This window comes from Akebia trifoliata, chromosome 12, assembly GCF_017979445.1.
Source record: "Akebia trifoliata isolate Shusen 1 chromosome 12, ASM1797944v1, whole genome shotgun sequence".
NCBI lineage: Eukaryota > Viridiplantae > Streptophyta > Magnoliopsida > Ranunculales > Lardizabalaceae > Akebia > Akebia trifoliata.
In genome coordinates this window covers 30,558,871-30,581,362 of record NC_141386.1, presented here as the reverse complement: position 1 = coordinate 30,581,362, position 22,492 = coordinate 30,558,871, and the positions used below count along the sequence as shown (strand labels likewise).

At 33.1% G+C, this 22,492-nt stretch overlaps 1 protein-coding gene across 2 annotated transcripts; it reads right to left on the bottom strand.

Moving 5' to 3' along the window:
* Positions 1 to 1,187: 1,187 nt before the first annotated feature.
* LOC147389447 (putative trehalose-phosphate phosphatase F) lies at positions 1,188 to 6,985 on the bottom strand. Of its 2 annotated transcripts, none has more exons than XM_086418020.1 (14): positions 6,825 to 6,985; positions 6,611 to 6,701; positions 4,133 to 4,245; positions 3,523 to 4,049; positions 3,272 to 3,412; positions 3,093 to 3,164; positions 2,828 to 2,956; positions 2,683 to 2,739; positions 2,471 to 2,572; positions 2,278 to 2,355; positions 2,082 to 2,151; positions 1,917 to 1,987; positions 1,723 to 1,815; positions 1,188 to 1,625 (listed from the first exon to the last, which is right to left on the bottom strand). In XM_086418020.1, the coding sequence occupies exons 4-14, from the start codon at positions 3,817 to 3,819 to the stop codon at positions 1,557 to 1,559; spliced, it is 1,179 nt and encodes a 392-aa protein (XP_086274146.1). In that variant the 5' UTR covers positions 3,820 to 4,049; positions 4,133 to 4,245; positions 6,611 to 6,701; positions 6,825 to 6,985; the 3' UTR covers positions 1,188 to 1,556. The 2 variants fall into 2 exon arrangements, with proteins under 2 accessions (XP_086274146.1, XP_086274147.1); XM_086418021.1 differs by having other exon boundaries at positions 3,523 to 4,042.
* Between the last annotated feature and the right edge of the window lie 15,507 nt (positions 6,986 to 22,492).

The window sequence follows — 22,492 nt, the reverse complement described above, 5'->3', positions numbered from 1 at the left end:
ACAAAAGTTTGTCAATCGCCCACGGATCCAGACGTAAATGGGAAGGAATTTTTTTTTTAAATCCGCATAAAATAATAAGAGAGCTGCTGTTAGCTAAAATTATTTTGCTTTAGTAAATCTAGATTCGCCCCTTCGGGTCGATGTCGGATATAACTCCGGACGGTTTACATTTTGTTTGCTGTATTTCTTTTCTAATTGTTATAAATATTGATTTTATCATTATAATTCTTTTATTTTATAAGAATTAATTTTATATTAAAAAAGTGGATAAAAGATATTATGAAAAATATAATTTTCAAAAAACAATATATTATTCATGTTTATGAAGCCTTATCTAATTCAAATCAAGGGTTATCATTCCCAACTAAATTCAGATTCGGATCACTTGAATTTCATAAAATCCATCCATTTTTATGCTTAAAACAATTATTTCAAAAGATTTGATTTGTTGTAAGTAAAAGTTGGTGTGGCAATGTAATTTATCAATAGATAATTTCAAAAAAAGTTATACATTTTTTAAAAGAATCGTGATAAAACGGACTTGAAATAAGATATTCAAAATTCACTCAACAATATAGGACCAAAGATATTTTCCCTCCGCCATCCTTAGAAAAAAAAAAAAAAAACTACGACTCCACGCAGATGCCACATCAATTGAGTGAGTCTTTTGAAAATAGCAAAATAATAATAATATCATAATAATTTATAATATAAAAAAACCCTTATGTAATCAAACAAGATTACATAGGGGATAAAAATTCAGGTTGCCATGGCTTTACTTTGATTGAATGAATGTCATTTTCATTTAGATTTGTCCCTCAAATTGAGAAACACTTTAATACTGCATGACTCCTTCAACACTGATCACTTGGAATATAGACCAAGTTACATATTACCTCCATCTCTCATAATAGCTAGTCTCCGATGAAATTTCCTAAAAGCTGTTCCTTTTCTATATAGTCGAAAAGCTACATCAATAGAGGTCATGGTTTGGGATAATGAATATAATGTGGGTAAGATGTCTCGAGCACATGCACATTTCTTTTTGAATGATTTAATGAATCAATCATGGATCATTCTCTTAGTAGGTGGTTGTTGTTTAGTAGTTGATCAAGCTCTCCTCCACTATATCACCTGATCTCCCACTAACCATTTTAACTTGTATAACAAAGATGCAACTTCAAAGCTTAAAAGAAGGTGGTGCTTTCTGACACAAGCAACCTTATATATATAAATAGAGGTCCCATATATAATAGGGAACCTTCGGGGCCAAAATTGCTTAAAAGAAAGAAAGAACAAATAAAATTAATACAAGAAATGGGCATCACCCACTAGAGAGCCATGATGAGATGAGATGGGAAGGTTTTACATGGAGATTTAAAAAAAAAAAAAAAAGATAACTAACAGAGAACAAACATCCACAACAAATAACAATTCCTTTCCAGTTGAGAGAGCAGCAACACCACCTCCCATTCTCCATTCCCAACCCTTGATTTATTTTGCAACCAATTTCCATTAGAGCCATATAATATATTTATTATGTACGCATATCATCTTTATTTATTACTTATACCCCCATCACTTGACTCCTTCCATCTCACCAGAGACTTGAGAAATCTCATCACCTGCAAATCATAAAGAATCATCTTATTTTTCTTTTGTCTACCACCACTACCCATGGCTGATTTTAGATGTAAAATAGAGGCATCATGTGATTCATACCTCAGAAGGGTCTCTAAGAGAGTAAAAGGCATTGCTTTCTTTTGGCACGGACGACACCAAAATGCCATAACCTCGATTCCCCTCCCGTAAGACCTAGTCAGTCCATAAAATAATTAGTGAATTTTTCAGACACAAAATGCTCACAAACTCATCGCCATCAACATGTATGTGTGTGTGTGTGTGTGTGTGTTTACCTTAAATGCATCTTCATCTGTCCGGTCATCTCCAACATATATGGGGAGCACATCCTCACATTCACTTAGTCCTGCACCATTTTAAGGTAAAACATTACATACACAATTCCAAGTCTTCTTGCATTGAAAACTCAGAGAGGACAACAAGAGGCAGAGTTACCCCACCAAGTGACTCGAGAAGAAATTCCACAGCTTTCCCCTTGTCCCAGTTAATAACTGGTCGGACCTCTAAAACCTTTCAACAGAGAAAAAAAAGCTTAATATCCAAACCAAGATCAAAATTGACAACCACAGTATCACCAAATGAAGGGGGGAAATAACATGAAGTACAAAACAATCTTCAAGCTATTAAGTAAAATACCTTCCGCCCATGAGTTAGTCGCAGACGTGGGTAGTCTTTAAGAATGTCATGGACACGCTGTGCAACGGTAGTCCAATTCTGATAGGTAACACAAAAATAAATAAATTCAACTTGAAAGCTACACATAAGCTGCAATGCAGGATTCAATTTGAACAGTCAAATTCAGTTGTAGAGATCAAAGCAGCCATTTTACCTTCTCATCTACATTTCGGTAATGTACAGAAACACAAAATTTATTATTCTCAACTTTTGCGCCACTAATTTCTTTAGTATGCTCGATAAGGGATCTAAAAACCTGCCCAAGCGTACAACACACATCTATCAGCTTCAATTTATTTTATAATACAAACGATTAGACCTTTTTTGTTCCACAGCCATACCCTTAAATAAAAAGCTATTACTCACCTCATCGATCATTGGTAAAAATTCACTTGCAGGTTGGAATAGATTTACCTCCTTACCCTACATACAGGGGGAAAGAAGATCAGCAATATATATATAGAGCACAACTGTAACTCAATAGGAAAGGATGAGAAACCTATACTCTTACCTGCTTGTCAGTAGATCTTATACCATTAAAGTGGTCATGAACAGACACAGAGTCTTTGACCGGGCCCATGATGTCCATCCCATGACTACCAGCATAATAGAGTTCGGTTAGCCCTATAAACTCGTATACCTGAATTATAATCAAAGTATAAAGAACAGTCTGTATTTAGAAACGGAGACTCAGAATAAGAAAACAAACAAGAAATGCAGAGATGTAATGCAATAACGATTCTAAGAATATCATCAAGCGAAGGGGCACACTGTACCTTATCACGGCTTCTTCCACTAATTATTGCTGTTGGGAAGTGCTTTGCAACGTTTTTTACAGTAGCACGCATCTGACAACACGTTAATTGATTTCAATAAAAGTACAGAAACAGAACTACACTAGTTTTCTATGCTTTAATCCATCTGAATAACTGAAGGAATACAAATAGACTCTTACAGAATTAGACATGAAAGCACGTTCAGGGTCATCTACAATTGGTGAAAGTGTGCCGTCATAATCCAAAAACAATGCAATTCTCTTGCCCTTTGCATAATTCGTGATTTGTTCAAACGAAGTAAGTGCTGACGGATACTTGAGCTGCACAAAGGGGTAAAAACATAACTCAACCCCAAGAACTGTTTCGGGAAAAAAAAAACCCGTCCTTCAAAAATAAAATAAAATAAGTAACAAAAAAAATTGTAACATACCATCCAGGTATGGTAAACACTATGGCTGTCATTTGATGCAACCTCGAGATTGAAATCCTTAGTCAGCTTCTTCCGAGGTGGTGAGGAGGATGTCATGGCATCTAGCCAACCGCTAGAACGCACTTCATCAAGTTTACCGGTTATGGGATTCTTTCTAGGAATTGTTAAATAAAGACCAGGAGAGAATGCTCCTCCCTGTGGAGGGTACATCAGGCTAGAATGAATGCTTAATCTCAATTTGCTTATGGGTGTAGGATCAGTGAGAACAGGGCCACCATGATTTGACTTCAAGTCCATTGGATCCAGATACTTTGCAAGGCTTATAAACTTTTAAACAAAATGTGTGAAATTCAATCGGTGGGTGGATGATCCAAGGTAACAAATTAACAAAATTCACTTCACAGTCACAGATATTTCACTTCTCAACAGCATTACCCAACCATTTTGTCTATAAAAAACCACCTCTTCAACGTTTTCTTGTCTGTGCTGTTGTGCGTGCAGTCCATCAAACATAGGCTCCCTGAAAACTGTAAAGCATGAGGATGTATCAAATTAAAATCCTATTAAGTGTGTCATCCTCAATCAAAACAAAATCAGGTCTAACTTAAACCTTTTCATCTCCAAAGCTACAGTGCATCTATATCTGGTAACGAAACATTCTATATGCACAAAAGCTTGACAACGAAGTGGTATGATGTAAATCCAATCAAACACCCCAACCTTCTGCATGAAGCATGGAAAAAAAAAAAAAAAAGGAATGATTAATCAACAAATTTGATTATAGCTTCCCTTAAAAGCTTTACAGGATAATATACAGAAATGCAAAAAAATAAAAAATTTGAAGGAAGTTGGTGCCCTCCAAATGCAGAAATCACGAGTGAGATTTTGCATGACATAAATTATAAAAGATAAACCAGACAGGAAATACAAGAACAATAGAACAAAACTGTTCATCGCTAAACTATATCAGGATCAAGAAAGCATTCAGCAAGTACCATGGGTTCAAACATGTCAGTTATAGTTTCAAAAAGAATTGAGAGCAGAATGAGAGATTATTCCAGACTGGTGCACATGTAATTGAAATTGCTCAACGAACAGAATAAAGCTGCCAAGATGATATAAGGAGCAAATCTGTCCCACAACTGATGCTACATGTAAGCATGTCAGTGTCAGATTTCTTGCAAGAATACAAAATTCAATATCTTTCTTCATGCAGTGAAAGAAGTCACAATGATAATTAATACAAGGTGACACAATAGAAAGGTAGATACTCCATTTTAATAAATGATATCCATGGGTAAAGGATTCGTGGCAAAAAAGATACTTGTGGTAGAAAAAGGAAAGTGGTGAAATAAAATACATTGTAAATGTATTCGGGGTTCAATGCATACCATAGTATGTATCATCATAACCTGCATAATAAAACACAACGGGGACCCACTCAGCTACATGTTTGTGGGAGTATAAACAACTACTCAACTACAGTTTTGCGAGGTATTAACATTGAAAGAAAGGAGATGGGTCCACACAACCCCACGTTATTGCCTTTTCTCTGCTCTTCCCTTCAACTTATTGTCTTTCCTCTCCTCCCCCTTTTTGAATAATGCCCCTCTAACTTTACTATCTTCCATCTTTTACCCCTTTAACCCCAAAGAAGATGTCTGTGCCACTTGCACTGGTATGGACTTTTTGTGGGGCCTATGATCTCTTGGTTACAATAACTAAGAAATACTATCTAAATTACCGATACATCCAAAAATTGCAGGGACAAGGTTTTGATGACGAGGAGAGGACATAAAAATCAGTATCTAATGTTTAAGAAACATCCAATTTCCGAGACTCGTCAAGTAAAGGACTCTAAATCAGATCGATCGAGGGAAAAAGTGTTATTATAACAACTGGTTAAAATCTTTTGTATAGAGAAAATCAATGTCCTGAACCTTTCCCAAATCACAATAACTTGCCATAGGAAGAGAATTGAAGGTACATATTAGGAAGTACAATAAAAAATGCAGAGACATTTAAATCACTTTATGACCCATCAAATAATTTGGAATCAATAATACTTGCAACAAAAAAGAAGGTAAGAATCAATTATGGAAAAAAAAAAAAATGCAATAATGGGACTAACTTTGGAGACTGGCCCACTGAAATTTATACTAGGCAGGACTAGAAAATTTAATAATAAAGAAATGTGCAAGTCTACAGATCCACCAACCAATAATGTGGGTAGCAATATATAGCATATGCAACAGCAGATTTGGGGCCTACATCTAAGCATGGGGAGTCATTAAGCACCTGGGTCTGGTGCACATGAATTTAAAAAATCCAAACCAGAAAAAATAAAAAAAGAAATATATTAAATGTAATAAAATGGTATATTTTATTTATTTTAATAAAAATAAAAATATAATAAAACCATACATTCAGCGTGATTTTGATCTTTTCAAGGAAGATTTCCCCCTTCTGGTTTGATCTTGGCTACATTTGACCTTTTCTAATTGTACCTTTCGTTAATAGACAAAAGGTGTACCTTACAGTAAATAGAACTCAAAGAAGAAAACAAGCACCAAATCACATCAGTTTAAATCATATACAGTTCTTGTCTGAAAGAAAAAGAAATTGAATAAATGTCGGCAGCATTGCTACACAGTAATTAAACTATAATTTACCTAGAACAAAATTACCGATCGAAAGGTGACAACTTTGACCGAGATCTCAAGATCCAATCCCAAGGAAAGAAAAGGTCAAACCCAAAATCTCAAGGGGTCAATCTCACACAAAACAATCAAAAAGCCCCTCCTTCATAGTTCATATTTAATGATTTATTTTACATATAAACCCTAGCGTTGAAACAACGATGCATGACTCTTAATAGAAATAGCTAAAGATCAAGATTGAATACCAGAAACGACTATCAATAACCAAATCAACAACAAAAGTACCAATATTTCTAAGAAATTATAAATAAATAAATAAAACAATCGAAACTACCACTTTCTTTGATTAAATCCAAGAACTCGGCTATAGAAACGAGAAAACTACAGATTATCGAACCAAAAATAGAAACAAAATTATATTATCGAACCTGATTTCCGAAATGGAATCCCTTAACGGATCGAGATGCGGAAACCAAAACCTACAACCTCTCTTCGAAATGCAGATATCAGATCGAAAACCTATAACCAAAACCACAGAAGATTATCCATCGAAAAATATTAAATAGAGAGATAGAAGAGCAACCGAGAGCTCAAACGACGATGAGAAACAACATTCAAGAAAAAAAAGAGGCAAGAAATCACCTTGAAAAGTACGACACTTGCAGGAAACCAGAGAAATCGCAAGAGAGAGAGGGAGAGACGCGAACGCCAATGTAAAAAACGAGAGAGAGAGAGTGTGGAGAAGAGAAGAAGAAAAATACGAAGAGGGGGCTGTGTATTTATGGAGTTTTCACGGCCGAGGAGACGTGCTAAACAAGGAAAATCGGTTGTTGAATCGGGAAACACCCCAAAAATTTACAAAATCTCGCATTTAATATAAAATAATAACAGAAACACCGAAAAAACGTCAAATCGTCGTGGAGGTGATATCTACAGATACTTTTTTATATAACCAAGCGCGTCGAATGAGTCACTCAAATGCGTATAATTGGTAGTTGTTGCGTATTTGAGATACCTATTGACCGTGGTCGCCTATGAGAGACTTCAAGGATGGTTGAGATACTTTAGCCTACAATCTCTTGGACGTTACAAGAGAACCCTTGGGAAGAAGAGGTTGAAGAAGATCATATATTTTTTAGAGTTGTTATTGTTACTCCAATTTTTACTTATTACACCCCAATCTCTAAGATTATTTATAACATCCTTGTTAAAAATTAAAACACACCATCCAAACATTACAAAAGTTCAATTGAAATTATAATTTTCACATCTCAAGGCCTTATAGCACATTAAAACAACTTCGTCGGTCGTTTAAGAAAACTAAAAACCTAAGAGAGAGAGTTTGTTTCTTTTGGCATCCCAACTATTACATTAATCATTGACTTTTTAATTTTTAATTGTGGTGTAATAAGTAAAAATTTGGAGCCAATAACAACTCTCTCTTTTTTACTCTCCTAAAGACATCATGATCAATGCAGGTCTTTCACTAGCTTGAAAACATAGAGGTATCTGAAATATATGCCAATACTGAGAGAGAGTTCTTAAAATCATGCTAATATTTTAATATTTTCATTTAAAAAGTTATATTGTTGAATACATATGATTTCGTTTGATTCAAATTATTCATAGTCAAGAGCATTAATACATTAAAAGTCCATTTCTCATTCAATGTACTAAAAGTCAAGAATTGTTAATTATAAAGGTGTGTATTATTTTCGATTTATTAAGTGGGATCTATCACATATTCATCCATTATATATAATTTTATAAAAATAGTTTTATTTTGACATAAACTTGATATTCATGTGCTCGAGTCAAGCTTGTGTTCAATTTGTTTTGGAAACTGATATAGAATCAAAACTTATAGTTTACAATGATTTTAAATTCTAACATTTGAGGTGCGCACCATGATGTAAGCATCTTGACCGATCATGTGACACGATATGATGGGTTTCACATGTCATGTTGGATAAGTTTCAAGTTCAAGTAAATTTTAAGTTTTTAATAATTTATTTTAAGTAATAATCAAGAAAAAAAGGAAAGAAATTTAATGCAATATTAAAATGAGGATTTGATTAAATACATGATATTTACATATAGATCTCCAATAACTTGTGGGAGAGGATGGCAATTGAAAAAGAAAATTGTAGTTGTGCGAGAGCGTAACAAAAGTAACACAGAATAACACAGAAGAAATACACAAAAGTTACGTGGTTCGATAAATTGACAACGTCCATAGAAGAGAGGGAGAAAATGATACCTTTTTATATTACTTTGCCTTTTGAAATCCAAGCCCAATAAAAATATTAGACATCTTGCAGCAAGTGTTAAATTATCTACGCTGTGAACTATTGATCTTTGCCATCTAATAGTGTGCTCTTATGTATATAGGTCAAAAATTAAAAATAGATCTCCAAATGAAAATATCATTAATTAACATAAACCAATTCCATCACTGAAATCTGTTGCATGAGGTTGACATATGTAATGCCAATTATAATAATTGGGCATAAATATAGGTAACATGTAGCTCATAATTACTCCATTTTGGTAGGAAAACATTTTCCAATGTTGACATCTTAGTGCGATCAAACAAATTTTTTTTTTTTTTTATATCTAAAAAGAACTACTTTCCCAGATTACTTTCCGAAAAAACTATGTTTTAAGAAAATAATTTCTGAAGAACAATAAATTGACGTTGTTTTGAATTCAATTGTACACATTTACATTAATATTTTATCTAAACTTCTTTTATTGGAATACAATTACTTCTGGTCGTATGAGAACTTACTTGGACATATCAGTTGCTTTTTTCATATTTTAAAAATAAAAACTGCCAAACTTGTTTCGGTCGTACGATACTCCCGCCTTCACAACCAACACGCCCACTGAAACGTGTAAGATCCACGATACGGCACGCAAGCATAACGACACCTGTGATCTAATTAACTTTGACGAGAACCACGTGTCCAAATGGGCCCATTACATAAGGGTGGATCCATTTGCCACCCGCGTCGCTTTCCTCTAAAGCTGGCGTTTAGTCCACAATAAAATAAAAAAAAGGATTTTAAAATTATTAAAAATTAGCCGCTGAGATGGATCCACGTGGCGATAAATTGGGACTCGATGTCACATGCGAAATTTCTCTTTGGGCTATCAAAAGCCGTCCAGCTTTTAATTCGGTTGGCTCCTCGAAACTCGTGCGGCTTATTCACGTGGTCCCCATCTGAGTTGGAAACACGGCTTTACTTAGTCAAGATGGACCGCACAAACTAAAAGCTGATAAAACAACGGCTAGATTTCGTTTTCCACGGTTGCAAGGTTTAGGTAAGTATAGGTTTAGGGTCCCTAAAAAAACTTCTCATGACTTTGGATCCTTCTTGCCCTTTTCGTCCTCTCTTTATTTTTATTAGTTTAAGTATGGACCCTTTCTACTTTCTTGACTATTGATTCTAACTTTACGGTAAATAATTCAAAAATATTTGCAACACGTGCGTGTGGTAAATTTTTTCACGAAAAAAATCCAACAAGGAAAGTTTTGGTATCAGTCGATCACTGTCAAGAGTGTATATTGAGTGAAAAAAAACATTCAAGGAGAGTTTTGGAATTGGTCCATCACAGCTAAGAGTGTATATATTAAGTGAAAAAATCACTTTTCTTGTGCACCAACAAATATGGATGACAGATTTTCTTTCTTTTTTTTTTTTTTTTTTTATCTTTTATACTTTCCAATGATGATGATTCTAACTTATTATTATTATTTTTTAATATTTAATATTATTGTCGGGAAAAATATGAATTCACTAAGACTATTAACTCGATAATAAGTTTGGGGTATGCTATTTCTTTTGTTAAAATTACAAAGATTTGCCTTTGTTAATGTAATGCCTATTTATAAGATGAATAATGCGAGAGTGACTTCCCACGACATTGGATTCAACAATACGATAATGTGGAGGTGTGCACAGAATCAAGAATACTTTTTTTGAGATACCAGTAAAAAGTATTTATAATTTTATGCATGTCAGAACATAAGTTTAGTGTCAAACGCAGTATCCTACCTAGTTACTATGGCATTGTCGTTATTTCATTTTTGTTTTGACTATTGCACATGGAAATCTATTCGAATCTCTCCTAATAAATGGCGACTCTAAAGTTTCTTGCACAAAACCTTCTAATATCATATCAGGTGTTTCGAGAAGTCATGACCTATCTAATCCCGTTTCTCATGCCCTTAATCGGAGATTCTAGTCATCATTGTTCTGTTTATGTGATCCCAAGACTACAATTAACACGTGTTTCATCTTCTGAATTTCTTGATTTTAAAGTTTCCCTTGATGATATTTATCAATCAATGTTCTTGGTGGACCCAAAACTAGTACTTTTCAATTCCTTACACCCAAACTAGTAATATTTTTCATTGATGAAAGCATATTTGGTTTAATTATTGTACACTCTATATTATTCATTTAAAGTTTATGGTATCAATTGCATGTAATATTTTTGGTATTCTTATTTTAATTCTTATGATTTTAATAGTTTCTTCTCGACTACATTAGCCTTCATATTTGCCAAGATCTAAGTAATTTTATTTAGTCTTCTTGTCGAGGAATATGCAAGAATTTTTTTTTTATATAGCTTTCTTTTTAGGATGTCTTCTTCCACTAGTAGTTCTTTGGTGAATGATCAGGAAGGGGTAAACTTTTATTAAAGTTACAGTCCCATGCAAATATTTTACATGAATCATTTATTACAAGAGTCGTGATAAACTCACACTTTTGACATGAGAATCATAGATCTTTTTCCTTGAGATACACAAGAAAAATATCTATGATTTTGTACACATGTCATGGCAAGAGCTTCATTTTTGTGAGTCAATTTATCATTAGTCTTATTACGATACAATGTGAAACATTGCACACATACGAGATTAGTGCAAAGGAAACGAGATCGATGACCTTTGGGACAAATGATTCTTAATATGCTATATGAATAATTAATACTTTATAGGATCATGGGGAGTAGGTTAAATAAAAAAGATCATTGAGATCATAACAAACCTTATGATGTAACGTTATCATCATATAATATTTGCTTAACTACATTGCAATTCTAATATACAAATAATGCATATTCTGATTAATGTGTACTATCGTATTATTGTTCATTATTAGTACAAGATTTGATCTGGTCAAGATTGTACTATGCACGTTTGGAGACAATGTATCTTCTATGTTAGATCTCTTCAATATACAACTTTTCATTACATCAATGGGTATTATTGCTTTAGGTGCACTTAGTCGCAGATCTTGGACTTTTCATCATAATTTTTTCTTCCTTCGAGATAATTTTGAGACACCAAATCTTGATTTAGGAGGATACTTCTTGGACTTGAGTTTCTCTGGTCCCCCATGATAGACTAATTACGTCATTATTTACTAAATTTAAAATTAAAAAATAATATCAATATATATATATATTTTTTCACTTAAAAAATAAAGAAGAAAATAATAATTTTGTAAGATATTTATTTACTGTGAGGTACTATAGGAAACATGCAGTAACCTCTCACCATCAAACTACCTTCTAAGATACGCTAAGTGCTTCAAACACGACTATTCATCTATATGTATTCTAGAACTCTTTTAAAAAATGCACGTTGTAGTGCGTAATACGCACCGTTAACCGCTAAAACTGACCTTGATGTGGTCTTGGTGATTATTAGGTACAAAACCAAATCAATAAAACGAAAAAAACTCGAAGCTTCTTCGCATCTATGAAGAACCAACGAAGTAAGATTATAAAGATTTAAAAGTGTACGGACAATTAATCCACCTCGGATACACCGATGAAAGTTTTGTCGTGATTTGCTTAGTCAAAAAAATAATAATAATTTGGCCCTATTAAACATCTTTATTTATAAATTATGAGTGTGGGTCTCATCATTACAACTACAAGGAAGCCGTGTCGTTGACTGGTAGATTCCAATTTTGATGTGATGGGGCCGTATGTAAGAGTTGAAATGCCGCCTCCATCTAAGTTCTAATCAGCTCAAACTATTATTATTGATTTTAGTAATTTTTTTATGGACACGTGTAATGATCATAGTAGATGGTATCAATCTTTTTAATTCAAAGACTTCATCAGAGTGTTTTGCCTTTTGACATGGAGCTGACGCGGATGACAGAAGAGGCCAAACATGCCTCTCGTCACTTATAATTGAAAGCGACTAACCTTTCCACCAAGACTTTTATAAAAGATGGTTCAGATACTGTACTTCCAGGAGTTGGGTACTATATGAAGTGGTGGTGTCATCTTGTTGGATCCAGGTTGGTTCCACGTATATCCGAATCGGAACCTAAATAAGATCTCGTGTCTTATTCTTATCGATATCTATTTCGTATAGGATCCTTAAAATCAAAATTGACCCTACAAATACTTGATAACCATCTGTACTTGATCAATACCCATTAAAATGGATATATTTTTTAGATAATTACTATTGATGTTTAGTGTATATTTTTCTCCACTCGCAAATCCGTCATATTCAAATAAAGTCTAGTGACCTTCCTATATTCATAATTCTCTTCTTTCTCATCATATCGATTTTTTAGAGTAGGTGATTGGTTGATATGGTATCAAAACGTTAGATTTGTATAGGTGATGGGTTTGAATCTTTTACCTTTATGGCTTATATCTTGTTATTGATGTTGATTTCCATCTTTTTAATTTTATGGGTGAGGGTGAATGTATTTTTCCTCCACTTTCAGGGGTGTCATACTCCAGTTAAGTCCCATGACTCTTTTATATTCATAATTCTCCCCTTCGTCATCATATCAGTCTTTTAAACTAGTTGGTTAGTTAACAATTCACACCAACTTTTACTAATACTTTGGATCAGTTCAAAAGTTTTTATTTATTTATTTATTTTAATATGAGTTTTTCAAAAATTAAATATAAAAGACAATGGTGATGGATTGCCAATGTAATAATTCATGTGGGCCCAACAAACATTAGTAAGACTTGAAATCTTACTAAGGCTGTTGTGTTCTGGTTCTTTCATATTTGGGTTTGGAAAAAGATTAATGGGACAGTGAGTCCAATGTGTGAGGTGGCTTACAAAGGCCAAATGTGAAAGCTACTAATAGACTTTCTACATAGAGGTCGTTTCGTGAAAGTTTTAAAGAAGAAAAAAAAAAAAAAGGAGAGCGTGGAAAAAAAAGGTAAAAGTAGCAAACACGGCACAAAGACTTTAATCCGATTCTTGGAGTAAGGTATCTTTGATGACATATAATTAATTAACAATATAAGGGGACTTGAGAATTCAAGATTCTCCTCGAAGAAATGGTCAGTCGTGCTCGAACAAGAAGGATTTGACTGAGGTGAAATATGTCATAAATGACCTCATTGGCTAACTCGCACAAACTAAGGTTTTTTTTATAAGCCCAAGAAGTCATCTTCAAGACCACACGAAATGTCATATTATTGTTGTCCACGTGGGGCACTGGACATTCTGGACCCACATACGAGTAATTAGGTTAACATTCGGAGCCGGTTTTAACGCTCAAAAGCACATTTGACACAAAATTTATCGTTTTGTAGGAAGGAGATCCTCTGTAGCACACTTTAAATGATTGGAAGAGTGCCATATCAGCAATAAAATAGGATTTCACAATCTAATACCTAAGGAGTTCGGTAGCCGTTCATTTTTAAAAACATGAATCTATATTAATTTTTTTTTAATCAGATCTAAATCATGATCAAAAGAGATTGAGATATAATTTTTTTTTTTTTTTTTAAATAATTCTCTCATCTTCTGAAAGTGTAATACAAGAATTGTTTGCTAGAGAGGATCTGCTACCTCTTGTGTAATAGATTTTGGGATTGCTAAAGCTTAGAAGTGAAAATAGGCACAAGATAAAAAAAAATTTATCAAATAAAATTTTGGTGATATATGTGTAGTAGGTGCCAACTAGCTTAGTTGATAAAATTTTTGGACGATGATGTTAAAGACTTCGATTTAAAACTTGTCATCATTAAGCTCCTCAACTCATTAAAATTAGACTTGTCATTTGGCACCTTCACAAGAATAGAAGGCAAAAAAAAACAAAAAAACAAAAAAATATTTTGTTGACCATGCATTTTTTATGAATTGCGATAAACCAACGTGACGGAAGCCACTCGAATTCACTCCTTGACGTGGCATGTGCATAGAATCAAAGATATTTTTTCTTTCTTCTTTGAGATACATAAGGAAAAAGATCTATAGTTTCGTACATACATCCATATCAGTAAGTGAATTTATAATGGGTTCTTTCGACTCAATTTATCATTTGCCCTTTTAATATATATATAATTTGTTTTTATTTATGAAAAAGTAACATGTCCTCTAAATTACATAACAATGATTCCCTTACTTTATAAGAGACATTGTGATCATTTGAACCTAATTTAGTATTCAAAATTATATTTATCAAATAATTAATCTCAGCCAAATTAAGATGAATTCTTAAGCAGGTTACTAAGGTGCTGTTTGTTAAACTGAAAAAAATAAGTGCTGAATAGCATTAAGCGCTGAAACTTATAAGCGCTGAATTTAAGTGCTAAAAAAGTTGTTTGTTTAGATGCTGAATCATGTTTGTTACACATTGCTGAAACTGATAAATTGTCTTTGTTACCCTTACAATCATATTATACATTGTTTACATGTTTTAAATGCTTATTTATTATCAAACACAATAAAATATATTATTTCTTATAAAATTAAAATACAATTTATTTTTAAATAATAAATAATACTCAAATCTTCAATTTAGAAATAATAATTTCTATTTATAAAAGCCCACAAATTTCAAATTAAAAATAATAATGTCATACAAGTCACCAAAATTTGAAATCAACTTTAAAAATAACTTAATTTTTTATGAATAATTTTCGATGGAAATGAAGGATGTGTAATTATAAAAGCACCCTATGAATTAATAAGGGCAACCCACACTATAGCCATTTTTTGTTTTGTTTTATATGGATTAAAATTTTTGGAATGACCAAATTTTTAGTGAGGATAATTTATATGGTCTAGAGATCATCCTCACCAAAAATCAGTTTATTTTGAAACTTCTAACTCGTTAAAAATAGTTTTCAAAAAAAAAAAATGGACAATTTACTATTCTTGAACTTGTTTTGATAGGGTTAAAAGTTTCAAGATGTGCTGATTTTTTGTGATAATGATCTCCTCATTGTAGAGATCATCCTCACCAAAAATCAACTCATTTCAAAAATTTTAACCCATATAAGACAAAATAATTTAGCTTTGGTGTGGGTTTATTAATTTGTGGGGTGTCTATATACTTATCCATGGGATATAAGAGGTAATATCCTTTTAAGAATAAGGGCATAGTTGTCCATGCTCAAAAAAACAAAGGGCATACTTGTCCGTGTTGAAAAAGCGAAGTGCTTACCGCTTCAGCACTTTTTTTCAGCATCAAAATAGTGCTGAATTTTTTTCACTTATTTTCAGCAATAAGCACGAGTAAACAAACGCGCTATTTTGACAAAAATGCTGAATTTAATTTTTTTCAGCAATAAGCACTGAAAAATAGCGCAAACAAACACCACCTAACTTACCATCCAGCAACCAAAATTCTTCTATACGCCCATACAAAAAAAAAAAAAAAAAAAAAGTAAACGAATTTTTTCAAGACTATATAGCTTAATTATTATTATTTTATTTGAGTATAGTTTTGGAACTAAGATATATTTCTTATGTAGGGGTTGAGCCTAATCAGTGTCCAAGAACTCTCTCTAAGTTTGTCAGGGCCAAGTTGACCTGAAGATGCTCCAATCACTCTTTTTAAAATGACCACTTCCTTAGGGAAGATGTATAGATGTTTTTGAATGAGTTGGAAGTCACGTTAGCACACAGTCACACTGTTTCTCCAGATATCTTTAACGTGTCATCGACTAAAAGTCTAAAAAGATTTTGTTTTATACGCATAGAGGCGAGGGACCTACATTCGACAGGTCCCATATGAGAGATCTCAGCCACAACAGATCCATCCAATATGATCTGATCTATAACAGTCTTTTGATAGGTGAATTATTTTTTTGCCAATTTGAAGAAATTAAACTTATTAGTCATCAATCTTGTTGTTAATAACTTAGACCATCCCATTGTTTACATAGAAGTGAATGGAGGAGAAATATTTGTTGTTATCGGGTTCGTGGGTTCGCCACTTTGGAACAAACCCGATTATAAGGGTAGGTAGAGATAAATCATTTCTTGGTTATCTTTGGTTCCCTACATAATTTCACTAACTTGGTTCACTTGTGTAGATATACAATTCCAGTATACAAATTACAAATACAATTATAATGTTAAAAAATTGTGAGTTACATGTAAAGGAATTAATACAATAATCTCATTTCTAAGTATAAAGAATGAAAAAAAAAATTGGTTTGGTCACCTAACCAATCAATTTTTTTGTTTTTGTTTTTTGAATTGGCATGCTTTAATTTGATTTATTGAACCCAATCAAAATTAATTTGGTGGGTTCATATTTCGCTTGATTTTATGAACCCAATCCGAATCGTACTGCAAACTGATTCAATTTGTAGTGTTTTGTGGTTTGGAGTTTGGACTAGTATTAACGAATCGGGTAACATAGAGCTCATTAGTGGTAAAACTAAAGACCTGGCTTTCCTCCATCTGGTTGTGTGCTTGAAACTTTGTGGCCTCCTTTCTAACACTGTTGCATGTTTTAAGAAATTTTTTGTGTGGTTGCGGCGTGTGACTGTAGGGACTAGACCCATCATAAAAAGTGTGGAAAACCGTGCTATATATATATATATATATATATATATATATATATATATATATATATATATATATATATATATATATATATATATATATATATAAATTGTTTGTTGGATAAAAAAGTGAGAATACTTGGATTCCTGCTTCACATTGAAGCCTATCGACTTCTTATCTTCTTCCCATTTGTTTTTAGCTCTGGATTTGTATTTGGAAATATTTTGGAGAGGATAAGGAAATGAAATATGACATATATAATCCTGCTTGTGGTTGGAGTTGTACTCGACATGATTTGTGCTGGGTAAGGAGATATCAATTGTTTTTATTATTATAAAATAGAACTTTCATTACCATGAGGTTCAAGTTAGGATTAATCTATGTCCACTCAAATTTAAAATATAAATTTCCTGTATTTAGATAGCAATGTTGCTTTATAAAACTAAGATTAATACTGAAGTGACCTCAGGGGAGGACATCTTGACGTGGTGGTGCGCGCACATGCCCATAGATGCATTTTCTCTGAGATACGAGTAAAATGCATCTATAGACATGTACACGCCACCACGTCAAGGTGTCCCCTGCTGAGGTCAGTCTAGCCTGACTTTAAAATAAACTATTGTTTTTTATTCTCTTATATAAGCATAATAGAAAGTAAGGAAGTTGGGGCAAAGGTACAACTGAGAAAGAGTTATGTGGTTAGAAAATTTAAAAAAAGTTAGAGAAAGTTGTAAAAATGTTTTTTTTTTCCTTAATCTCATTCTCAGACCATTTATATTCTATATATAGTAATAAAAAAATAAACATGACTATCCTTGCCACAAGGCGAAAGACATTTTAAAAAAATAAAACATAATGGGCCCCCAAAAAAGAATCAAGATCAAACAAAAGGCCCATGGTTGCAAACGAAAGTTGCATAAATGAAATTTGAGTTCAAGAAGCCATTGCCCCATGGGCATCCATACCACCACTTTCGCTTCACCAGAAATCATTGAATCATCGAAGCCCATGTGATCCCTTTTTGGTAATATTGTTTAGGGACAAAGCCTGGAATAGTTTTCCTTGGGCCATCAAAGCTCATTACGAAGTCCTTGTTGAGATTTTTCAAGAAATCTGGAGTCAAAAATTGTTCTTACTTCAAGAGGCCAAATGTCACCTCGAAATACATAAATATCGTGTCCCTGACCAGATAAAGTATGATTTGATCATGAGATTTGAAGGTTGAAGAAGATAAAATTTGAGATTGAAGTACTAAAATGTTATTAATTCTTTGTCGATTTAATTGGCTAAACCCTTACTCAAAGAATTACAATTTATTTTTAAAAATTCAAAGAATTTTGTGACCATGGTTCAGCCTTCTTTTTAGTGGATCTAGGATGGGCCTACGCTTGATGGGTAGCTTCCAAACAACCTAACCGCTAAGAAGGGAGGGTTCGGAGGCCCGCTAGCCCAAAATTCTTTGTAAAATTTACTTTTCAGAAGATTGGCACAGTGCCCGACACCCATTCCCAAACAAATGGGCTGGTTGGGTTTGACGAAGGCCTGGCCTAGTTCAGGCCGAGCTTACTCAGGCCATTACAGTGTAGGGCCAGGCTCATCCTGCGCTTGTGCTATAAATTTCTTCAAATAAATTACCAGAATAGTATATTAAAAATTTATTATTTCTATTTAAATTTCATCAATTAACACATTATTTGGGTTATTTACCTATAAAGTGGATCTAATTGCAAGGTTGCACAACCACTGTGCTTGATAAATTGACCAGGCTGGGGGCCATGAATCGGACTTTTAAGCAGATTAGAGTTGTAAATGGAATGGTTGATTTGATCCAATCCAATAATGGATGGATCGAGCCCAAAATCAATTCAAAGAATTCGATCGACCCTTCTTAAATAGAAATTTTTATCATACCTCAATATTACGATCCAAATCCAACCTGCTAACAATTGGAATTGGTCTGATCGGATCAAATCCAATTTGGTACACAAAACATGGATATGCACCATATGTTTAAACAAAATGTATACTGTTTTTTTATTTTTTTTTATTTTTTAATGACGGATGTCCGAAAGTCCGAAACCGTAGACCCGACTAGCAGGGACATGACAGTTGACCTCTTAGAGCATCTTATCTCACACAAATCCCTCGGATACATGCAATGCCCCCATCTACCAACCACACATACAAGGAAAGACAGGATAACTCTCCTAGGCGGCCATCGAGGGGTTTCAACTCATGACCTCTCCCTTTTTTTAGGGAGGCCTTGGCCACTATGTGCACCCAACATTTGTTGGTTTTAAACAAAATATATAATGTAATTTGCATACTTTCTCACATTTTATCGATCAAGAAATGGTTAATCCATAACTGACAGGATATTCAATCAGATTGGATTGTTAGAAGAAACTAAATCTTCAATCCAAACCCAAAGTTATTGGATCAGAGCAGACATGATTCTGGGTTTGAAAAAAAAAAGAAAAAAAAAAAAAGAAAACCAAGAAGTTGATTCCAAAATCACAAGAGACAGGTCCTGTCTCTCTTTCTCTCTCTCTCTTAAGCCGAGTTTTGAATCTTTTCGAAGTGGTGTAACTATAATTTTAGCCATTTTCATTGTGTAGGAGGATACCTAAAAATTATCATAAACACCATTAAATTAACACACACACATACACACATACACACATGTTCTTTAGTGACACGAACCTTAAAAGTGATGGTCGGCATATAATTTTTAAAAGAAAAAGAAAAAGATGCGTAAAATCTTATTAATAAGTAGACAAGAATAAATTACATGTTGAATTTTATTCTTCAAATGTTATAAGATCCGATCAAAAATGTAAAAGTAATAATGTCTTAGTATGTAGACCAAAAAATAAATTTCAAATAAAAACACTAGATCCAGCCTAAAAGTGAGCTCAGAGTCACACATGTTTCAATATCATAGAAACCCATAAATTTCTAAATTACTTCATGCACTTGAAGTGGGTTTTCGAAGCCATCATTTCCCATGATAGGTCCCCGTATGCTCACCGCCCGATTGATAGATAAGGTTAGGGTGTTTTTCGAAAATCACATTGGAGATTATGATTAATCAATAAAGCAAATTTATTTTATTTTTCTCTTTATGAGGGATAAACTAACCTTTGTCAAGGTGCAAAAGTACAAACCATATTTGTAAGGGTACTTAATGGTTTGAATTCTCGAATACCTTAACTGCCCTCCTCCCACTAGAATATCTACAATTTTGCCCCCACAAATACTCCAACGATCAAGTTATACGCTAGTTCGACAGAATTTCAACTCATTTTTCAATATATTTTATGTACATCATTCTGTTGTGGATGCCATATTATATAAATTTTTGCCATCTTTGATTAAATTACTATGTTATTTGGTCGTATCATCTTTCTTACTGTGTCACATGATCTGACGGTCTATAACTCCCACCCACGTATGTCATGTGACGTGTCAATAATGTGCATTAGCAATTATAGAGTTTGGCCATTCTAATCGGATGTGCAATCCACTGTTTTATGGCAGTTTGGTTGGGGCCATGTGAATCATTGCCACTCTCTTCTTTGATTGCATGTGCTTCCTCGTGACATGATATTATTATGAGTCATGCTGGGGTGACACAAACGGAAACACAAAGGTGACGAAAATGATGTGGTGGTGTGCATATAACTGGAGATGCTTTTACTTGTATCTCCTGGAAAAGCACCTGCGGTAATGTGCGCACCACCACGAGTTTTTGTCACTTTTGTGTCATTCCAGCATTTTCCTATTATTATTGTCTCCCATCTGTAAAATGGTGAAAACTGTCTGCATTGCTTCTCTACTTACGATACTTGGTTCAAGACTTCGAGTCGGCTCAAGATTTTAATTTGACTCAAAATTAGTATAGGTTCCACTATTTTGGTCTCGAGAGAGATTTGGCCCAAGTCCCCCATCACCCACTAATGTATTATAAACATCAAATATGATAATTGATTTATTTTTTTTAATTAATTTTTCACAGATTTTGAATTGTACACACCCAAGGAGGAGAATCAAAACTTAAAACCCAACTCCCAAAAGCTCAGATGGTGTCACATAGATCTTTCATTAAATTTACCTAAAAAACGAAGATGATAATAATAAGATATTAAATGAATAGAAATGGGCGATATTTTAAAATTATTATTATTTTTCTTCATTACTTAGAAATCTATATTTTTCTTGTTGATAAGATCAGGCACATTAAATGAACATTTGTTACATTTGTTTTTTCTTTTTCTATAGTGAATTTAGTGCAACTATTTGCTTGACCCAAACGCATTTAATGTATTTTACTATATTGAGGTGAAATTATGGCCATATCACCAATTAAATAATACCAAAAAAATAAATAAAGTCTTTTACTGGACCGATCTCAAACCCATGTCCTGGTTGTCAAAGTCCTTTAAACTTGAAACAAGTAATAACCCAATTAACATCTTCTTTACCAATATCATTAAAATATTACCTATTTTAGAAGATGAAAATGTCCCTCATTTTCAATTGGATCATTATTTTACTTAAGCTTTTTATGTGATTCCAGTAAATGATTTCGATTTCCACATTTCTTTAGCAATACTACCTCAATAATCTAGAATAGATTGCTTGGAAATACATAAATAGTAGGGTAAATTACACTTTCACCCTCTATTGTCTGGCATAATTCTATGTTGACCCTTACTCTCTTTCCTCTTATTTTCTGCCAATTAAACCATTAAAATGTGACTTTTTTTAAAAAACTTTTGTAAAGACTTTTACCCCTTTTAAAGTGTTTTTCTTTGTCATTAAAAAAAATCCTTGTAAAAAAAAGGGTTCATGTATAAGAGTGTGAGAATGTTTAGATGGGAGTATTTTTATATTTTTAAAATTTATTTATTTCAATGAAAGAAGATAAAATAAGAGAATCAAATAGTAAATGACATTTGAAGGTTATCAACATTTGTCATAAGTGAGCTAAGTGCAATTGTCAAAACTGTAAGAGTCAACATAAAATTATGTCATATTATAAGGGGTTAAAGTGTAATTTATCCTAAATAATAATTGGGTTGTAAAATATTAAGAGTCACCCCATCTCTACTAAGTTAGGATTTCACCTTTACTAAGCGTCTTTGGGCTCACTTCTTTGCAATCAAAAACACGATCCATTGCTTCGTTATAGTTGTAGAGAACATTTTATAAATTTTGAAAAAAATTATTTTTGATTATTGAATTTTATTTTTTAGTTTGGGAGTAATGTAGAAGTTCAATTTTCAAAATCTTGAATCTAATTTAAAAGAAATTATTTTTGAATTATTATATTTTATTTTTTATCCTGGCTTTTGCTGAAACTCTGATATGGAAATTCTTTTTAGCTAAAACGAGCCTTAGCAAGGCTCAAATCTGGGATAAAAAATAATAATTAAAAAAAAAAAAGACAAAAGTGAGAAAGCGATACAACTTGTAAAAAAGGCGCATCTTTGGC